General features: G+C 31.9%; 1 protein-coding gene across 1 annotated transcript; it reads left to right on the plus strand.

Moving 5' to 3' along the window:
- The first annotated feature begins 3,484 nt into the window (after nt 1-3,484).
- LOC139871362 (auxin-responsive protein IAA33) lies at nt 3,485-4,114 on the plus strand. Its single transcript, XM_071859080.1, has 2 exons — nt 3,485-3,900; nt 4,036-4,114. The coding sequence occupies exons 1-2, from the start codon at nt 3,485-3,487 to the stop codon at nt 4,112-4,114; spliced, it is 495 nt and encodes a 164-aa protein (XP_071715181.1).
- Nucleotides 4,115-8,439: the final 4,325 nt, after the last annotated feature.

The following is an 8,439-nucleotide window of genomic DNA, read 5'->3' on the forward strand; positions in this document are numbered from 1 at the left end:
CTATTATGAACATGTTTTTCATTCGTTGTTATTTTGCTAAGGCCTAAAACTGAATATGTTTCTATTGAAACATATATGTGATTTCAGCTTATTTTAGAAAAAGGTCTACCTAATACTTGATTCTCGAAGAAGAATAGCTTAATTGAATATGAACATAACTGAATATAATATTAACGTTTCAATAGGTAAATGCTAACTGAATTGGGATTTAAAAGTGATACTCGAGATGGTTCTCCAATAATGCACTCACATGCTATGCATGTGCAATTAATTAACCAAGGTATTTGATGATTTGGACTCCCCACATAGTATTTGTGTACTACGAGAACTCTCCATGTTGAATTACCTTAGTTTATGTTGACGATATCATCATAACAGAGAATAATATAAGTGTAAAGTTAATGAGTTTTTAAAATTCAAGTTTGAAATCCATGTTTAAAATCATAGATTTTGGTGAGTTGAAATATGTTTTGGGTATTGAAATAGTTAAAACTATAACTAATTTGTGCTTAAACCAAAGAAAATATTGTATTGTGCTCTTAAATGAATTTGGTATGCTTGATTCCAAATCAATGAAGACTCCTCTTGAAGCTAATGTTGTCTTGAATTGTGTTGAAACTGATGATGATGATAAAAGTTGGATAATGTTTCTCAATATCAATAACTGATTGGAAAGTTGATTTATTTAACAATGACTAGGCTCGATATCTGTTATTTTGTTCAGTGTTTGAGTAAATACATGCACTTTCTTATTCAGTCTCATGTTAATATGCTTTTATGGGTTTTAGGTTATCTAAAAGGCAGTTGTGGTGTTAGTATTTAGGTTAATAAGGCTCAGGTAAGTTTTCCTTATATGCTTTCTCTTATTTTGATTCGGGAAAGTGTTTGGGATCAAGAAAGTCTATTTCTGAATACACTTTATACTTTTGTGAAACTTTAATTAGTCGGAAGAGTAAGAAACAACCTCTTATGTCTAGAACCTTTACCGAGTATGAATATAGAGCTTTAGTATATACTACATGTGAAATAATGTGGATTGTAAAACTGCTTTCTGATCTTAAAATTGATAAACTTCTTCATGTAAAATTATTATGTGACAATAACACCTAAATGTGAATCCATTGTTTCATGAAATGTCCAAACACTTTAAAATTGATGTTCATTTTGTTAGAGAAAAGTGTTTGTCTGTAATGTTTTAAACTGAATTTGTGGATACTACAAAACAAGTTGCTAATATTTTCACTAAAACTCTTAACAAATCTCAACATGAGTTTTTATTTTGTGAACATCTTGGTATTATGAGTGTATACATGGATAAGATTGAGGAAAGATGTTGAATTATGGCTATAATGCAATATTACTCATGTTTGGTTCATATCTAACTTAATTCGTTTAGTGGAGATTAATGTTGGTATCTTTATATAAAAGGTTAAAGTTTGGTGCAGCAACTGTAAAGAAAAGATGGTAGATGTCAGTGCCATTTTGAAGAGTTCAGGGGTCAAAAGTGCATGAAGAAAAGTAGAAATAGGAGTTTAGAGTTTCTAATATCATATTCATCATCACCTCGTTTGTTTCTCATCACTGCTCTCGTTTGTTTCTTACCAGACTGGGGTTTAATTGTATCATCTTGATATAATGAATATTTGATTCATTCTTAAATCCTTATTTACGAATAGATTGTTGTCACATGCTATGCGCATCATTAGCGGATCAGATAGAACTCACTCACTAATATATTATAGTAACACTATACACCATAAACTATATTTTTTTTTTTTTTGATAAGCAAGGAAACGCTTCTATGAACGAGCACATTGACTCCCCCATAGAAGGTAAAAACTCGGTTAATTAAGTCTCTCGAACGCGAGACCTGGTACCAGATGAATTGCGCATTATGCGCACCCTTTAGTCACATTCCATTTTTGAACAATTTGACATAGCCAATGATTGAACCCGGTTGGTGTGCTTCATTGGACAACTCAGTAGCCACTCAGGCAAGCGTGCGTGGTTACCGTAAACTATACAGTTACACTGTAAACATTAAAATAGAATAATTACGGCCAAAATAAAATAACGGTGAAATTAATGTAGGAAGGCTACGCGTTTCAAGGAAAGGCAAAGGTGCGATGCGGTCGGCGAACGTAGCTCTTCTTGGTCGTCTCCAAACACTATTTGCAACTTCCAACTCATATAACTCAATTTACTAACTTCAGTGCACATTTTTTTAAAGTTTCAAGAGTATTTTATTGATGATCATAGTAGCAAAACGTACTTCCAATTCATTCAATAATTACGGGATTTGAGCCTACTTTAAATTGAAGCATCAAATCACATCCCAATGAATACTGAAAGTGGCACACTACATCTTGTTTGCATTCACAAGCAAACATCCTCCTCCTCTCTATATATGCTTACCTACTTCCTAATGTTTCTTCCTATTTTAATTATGTTTGCTAAAACATAGTGTATTAAATGACAACCAAAATCTAAAAGATTCTTCCTTTGACCATTTTAATTAGCTTTTAACACAGTATTTTCTTTCAAATTTAAATTCGTTTTATATTTTTACCAAACGGTACACGTACAAATAATTATTTCATTTCTTTGTCCAAGGTACACGAGAAGGTCGAGTATATTACTCATAAATTTTATGCGATTAGATCGAGTTATCTATCGTGATCATTTTTGATCACTTTTATAGCAACCACAAAATATGTTATTAGTCATGCTTGAAACTAATAACATAACATCACAACTACAATTAGAGATTGTTATACTATCATTTATGACTGTATTAATCGAGTCAAAAGCAAGTGTCGATTTATTAGTAACATGTCTGCCGAGTAGAGCCTAAACTGACTTTCATACATGTTTTAAAAGTCATAGAATTTTAATTTTACCATTTTCATGATGACTCATACTTTTTAAATTTTTTACCTACTTATAGGCCGGAGGTTCTTTTGAAAACAATATTCCATAAAACTTTGTGAGTGGAAATTTTCTCGACTCTTGGGGTGTTTCAATATGGATGGAGAAATGACTTCTCTTTATTCTAGGATAGGAGAAGGATTGTTTACGTCTTACCTCCCCATACCCACTTTATGGGATTGGATTTTGTCGTTGTCGTTGTCGTTGTCATAGTTGTTGTTATTGTTATACTACCATTTACATAATGAATTAAGCTATTACACCATTTTAACTAGTATTTTTTCAGCACCAATTCTACATTAAAACAGAAAATGATGATGAAAATCATGTATGGTGTTACATATATTTCAAAATTTGGTGTAACAATAGTACTTTTTGGGAACTAAAAGAATACACATTGGTACAAGGGACGAATACAAACATGTACGTATACTTTACTCATCTCCACCTTCTTCACACAAACATAAACACTATTTAATCAACCAACTCAAATTCATATCCATCTATCAATCTATCTAGAAAACAAATATTGAAATCAAGTGATCAAAATCGAATCATGAATAGTAATGATCAACAAGGTTCTCTAAACTTGATGAAACGAAGGTGGTTGCAAGACCACCAAAGAAGACTCATGTCACAACCTAATTACATCAACATGCTTGTTTCTCCACCACCTCAACTTCACAAGTTTCTTAAAGAAGAGGACGATCTAATAGGCGCCGGAGTGGTTCCTGCAGTTACGGTTGTGGTTGAAGGTCGTTCAATCTGCCACCGAATCAGTCTTAACAATCATGATGGTTATAATAGTTTAGCCAAGGCTCTTCGCTACATGCTCGTAGATGACAGTGTGCCCGGGGATGATCATGATCAAGACCAAGCTGGACTTGATCTTTCAAATGCGGTGCCAGGTCATATCATTGCTTATGAAGATATGGAAAATGATCTTCTTCTTGCTGGTGATCTTGATTGGAAGTAAGTTTTGGTTACTTTTAGTCTTTTACACCTTATGTATATATTATAGTTGTCCCATATATATTTTGATAGAATAGAAACTTCATTTAATTAAGTTTAGATTATGTGAGTTCTAGTTTGTGTGTTTTTGGCTAGGGATTTCACAAGGGTGGCAAGGAGAATTCGGATCATTCCGGTAAAGGCGAATTCAAGTAAAGGAAAAGGATGCAAATAGACTAAACATGCATTGAAGGAATAGATGAATTTGTTTAATCGATCTTATGTAACATGAACTTTGTAACATTTGTGTTTGAAGCATATTTCTTGCTGTGTTACTTTCTTTTAGCTTTTCTTACTGTCTTCCCTAGTCAATGCTATATTTTCTATATATGTGAATGTTCATTAAAATTAATTACATACGAACAACATGTTAATCAAGCAAACATATAAACTATTTCAACAAAAATTTACATGACATTTTTTTAATAGCAAAAGTAACCTAAGTTATCAAATTTAAAAACTAATCGATCTGTATTTTCCACATCTTTATATATTTTTTTTTTTTTTAAATGGTATTTTTTTAGAGTTATTAAAAAAATGGTTTTTCAAACAAAATATTTACATAAATAGGTAAACTGATCATTGAATCGCCGGTTTGTCAGTTAACACCCCAAACCGGCATTTCATTTGCCGGTTTGGCTCCACGTATACCCTAATCTTACAACTTCGTACCACTTATGACATGATCCGGCAAATGAAATGCCGTTTGGACCCTGAATTTTATCTATTTTTTTCAGTTTTTTCAGTCTATTATTAGTGTTTTCCTGTTTTTTCAGCCTATTATATAACGACCCAAATCTCTTTACGAGAAAACACGCTATATTTTTTATTTTTATTTTTTACAAAAAAAAAAAAACAACAATAGTTTCAGCCTAGCCAAATGCGCGGTGCGCATTTGGGTTGCGCGGCGCGCACTACAACACGAATCGAAGACAGAACCTGGCAACTGAACAGACCACCAGCAAATGGCCATTTGCGCGGCGCGCAAGGCCAAGTGCGGCGCGCTTTACAGCTGGGAAAACACTACAGCCCATTTTAAGCATGAAAAACCATTTTTCGCCCAACCCGAGTTCCATTAAACCCCAAAACCAATTCCAACACTTTTCAACATTAAACAACCGAGTTTTTAATCGATAAAAGTACATTACAACCTTTGGGACTCCAATGAAATGTCCCGTTCTTATTGATTAAAAACGTTCCATATTAATTGATTTCGTTGCGAGGTTTTGACCTCTATATGAGACGTTTTTCCAAAGACTGCATTCATTTTTAAAACAAACCATAACCTTTATTTCGTCAATAAAGGTTTAAAAAGCTTTACGTAGATTATCAAATAATGATAATCTAAAATATCCTGCTTACACACGACCATTACATAATGGTTTACAATACAAATATGTTACATCGAAATACGTTTCTTGAATGCAGTTTTTATACAATATCATACAAGCATGGACTCCAAATCTTGTCCTTATTTTAGTATGCAACAGCGGAAGCTCTTAGTATTCACCTGAGAATAAACATTCTTTAAACGTCAACAAAAATGTTGGTGAGTTAGAGGTTTAACCTATATATATCAAATCGTAACAATATACCACAAGATTTCATATTTCAATACACATCCCATACGTAGAGATAAAAATCATTCATATGGTGAACACCTGGTAACCGACATTAACAAGATGCATATATAAGAATATCCCCATCATTCCGGGACACCCTTCGGATATGATATAAATTTTGAAGTACTAAAGCATCCGGTACTTTGGATGGGGTTTGTTAGGCCCAATAGATCTATCTTTAGGATTCGCGTCAATTAGGGTGTCTGTTCCCTAATTCTTAGATTACCAGACTTAATAAAAAGGGGCATATTCGATTTCGATAATTCAACCATAGAATGTAGTTTCACGTACTTGTGTCTATTTTGTAAATCATTTATAAAACCTGCATGTATTCTCATCCCAAAAATATTAGATTTTAAAAGTGGGACTATAACTCACTTTCACAGATTTTTACTTCGTCGGGAAGTAAGACTTGGCCACTGGTCGATTCACGAACCTATAACAAATATGTACATATATATCAAAGTATATTCAAAATATATTTACAACACTTTTAATACATTTTGATGTTTTAAGTTTATTAAGTCAGCTGTCCTCGTTAGTAACCTACAACTAGTTGTCCAACTTTAGATTTACAGAAAAAAAAAATGATATATATTATCTTGAATCAATTCACGACCCAGTGTATACACGTCTCAGGCTAGATCACAACTCAAAGTATATATATATATTTTTGGAATCAACCTCAACCCTGTATAGCTAACTCCCACATTACTGCATATAGAGTGTGTATGGTTGTTCCAAATAATATATACACATGGGTCGATATGATATGTCAAAATATTTGCATACGTGTCTATGGTATCCCAAGATTACATAATATATTAGAATACATGTATAATATAATATAAGTTAGCTAGGATATGATTAATATAGATTTGTTACCAATTTTCACGTTGCTACAACAAGAAAAATTATCCAATCTTGTTTTACCCATAACTTCTTCGTTTTAAATCCGTTTTGAGTGAATCAAATTGCTATGGTTTCATATTGAACTCTATTTTATGAATCTAAACAGAAAAGGTATAGTTTTATAGTCGGAAATTTAAGTTACATGTCAATTACTAAAGAGGTAGTCATTTCCGTCGAAAAAACGACATCTTGATGACCATTTTAGAAAACATACTTTCACCTTGAGTTTAACCATGATTTTTGGATATAGTTTCATGTTCATAAGAAAAATCATTTTCCCAAAAGAACAACTTTTAAATCAAAGTTTGTCATAGTTTTTAATTAACTAACCCAAAACAGCCCGCGGTGTTACTACGACGGCGTATGTCCGGTTTTACGGTGTTCTTCGTGTTTTCAGGTTTTAAATCATTAAGTTAGCATATAATATAGATATAGAACATGTGTTTAGTTGATTTTAAAAGTCAAGTTAGAAGGATTAACTTTTGTTTGCGAACAAGTTTAGAATTAACTAAACTATGTTCTAGTGATTACAAGTTTAAACCTTCGAATAAGATAGCTTTATATGTAGGAATCGAATGATGTTATGGACATCATTACTACCTCAAGTTTTCTGGATAAAGCTACTGGAAATTAGAAAAATGGATCTAGCTCCAAAGGATCCTTGGATGGCTTGAAAGTTCTTGAAGCAGAATCATGACACGAAAACAAGTTCAAGTAAGATTTCCACTCGAAATAAGATTGTTATAGTTATAGAAATTGAATCAAAGTTTGAATATGAGTATTACCTTGTATTAGAAAGATATCTTACTGTAAATAAGAAAGATTTCTTGAGGTTGGATGATCACTTTACAAGATTGGAAGTAAGCTAGCAAACTTAGAAGTATTCTTGATTTTATGTAACTAGAACTTGTAGAATTTATGAAGAACACTTAGAACTTGAAGATAGAACTTGAGAGAGATCAAATAGATGAAGAAAATTGAAGAATGAAAGTGTTTGTAGGTGTTTTTGGTCGTTGGTGTATGGATTAGATATAAAGGATATGTAATTTTGTTTTCATGTAAATAAGTCATGAATGATTACTCATATTTTTGTAATTTTATGAGATATCTCATGCTAGTTGCCAAATGATGGCTCCCACATATGTTAGGTGACTCACATGGGCTGCTAAGATCTGATCATTGGAGTGTATATACTAATAGTATATACATCTAAAAGCTGTGTATTGTACGAGTACGAATACGAGTACATACGAGTAGAATTGTTGATGAAACTGAACGAGGATGTAACTGTAAGCATTTTTGTTAAGTAGAAGTATTTTGATAAGTGTCTTTAAGTCTTTCAAAAGTGTATGAATACATATTAAAACACTGCATGTATATACATTTTAACTGAGTCGTTAAGTCATCGTTAGTCGTTACATGTAAGTGTTGTTTTGAAACCTTTAGGTTAACGGTCTTGTTAAATGTTGTTAACCCATTGTTTATTAAATCAAATGAGATGTTAAACTATTATATTATCATGATATTATGATGTATGAATATCTCTTAATATGATATATACATTAAAATATCGTTACAACGATAATCGTTACATATAAGTCTCGTTTCGTAATTATTGAATTAGTAGTCTTGTTTTTACATATGTAGTTCATTGTTAACACACTTAATGATATATTTAAATATCATTTTATCATGTTAAATATAGTGTATCAATATCTTAATATGATACATATGTATTTAGTAGACGTTATCATAACGATAATCGTTATATATATCATTTCGAGTTTCTTAACTTAGTAATCTCATTTCTTATGTATATCACACATTGTTAATATAATTAGTGAGATACTTACTCATCATAATCTCATTTCAACCATATATATATGTCTATATATACCACAACATGTAGTTTTTACAAATTTGTAACGGTCGTGAATCGCCGGTCAACTTGGGTGATCAATTGTCT

This window comes from Rutidosis leptorrhynchoides, chromosome 10, assembly GCF_046630445.1.
Source record: "Rutidosis leptorrhynchoides isolate AG116_Rl617_1_P2 chromosome 10, CSIRO_AGI_Rlap_v1, whole genome shotgun sequence".
Lineage (NCBI taxonomy): Eukaryota > Viridiplantae > Streptophyta > Magnoliopsida > Asterales > Asteraceae > Rutidosis > Rutidosis leptorrhynchoides.

What these genes read in the sequence shown, in the direction of transcription:
- LOC139871362 (XM_071859080.1), top strand. Translation starts at nt 3,485, where the DNA reads ATGAATAGTAATGATCAACAAGGTTCTCTAAACTTGATGAAACGAAGG. An exon ending in GCTGGTGATCTTGATTGGAA is followed by an intron (nt 3,901 to 4,035) that starts GTAAGTTTTGGT and finishes GTTTTTGGCTAG; the next exon opens with GGATTTCACAAGGGTGGCAA.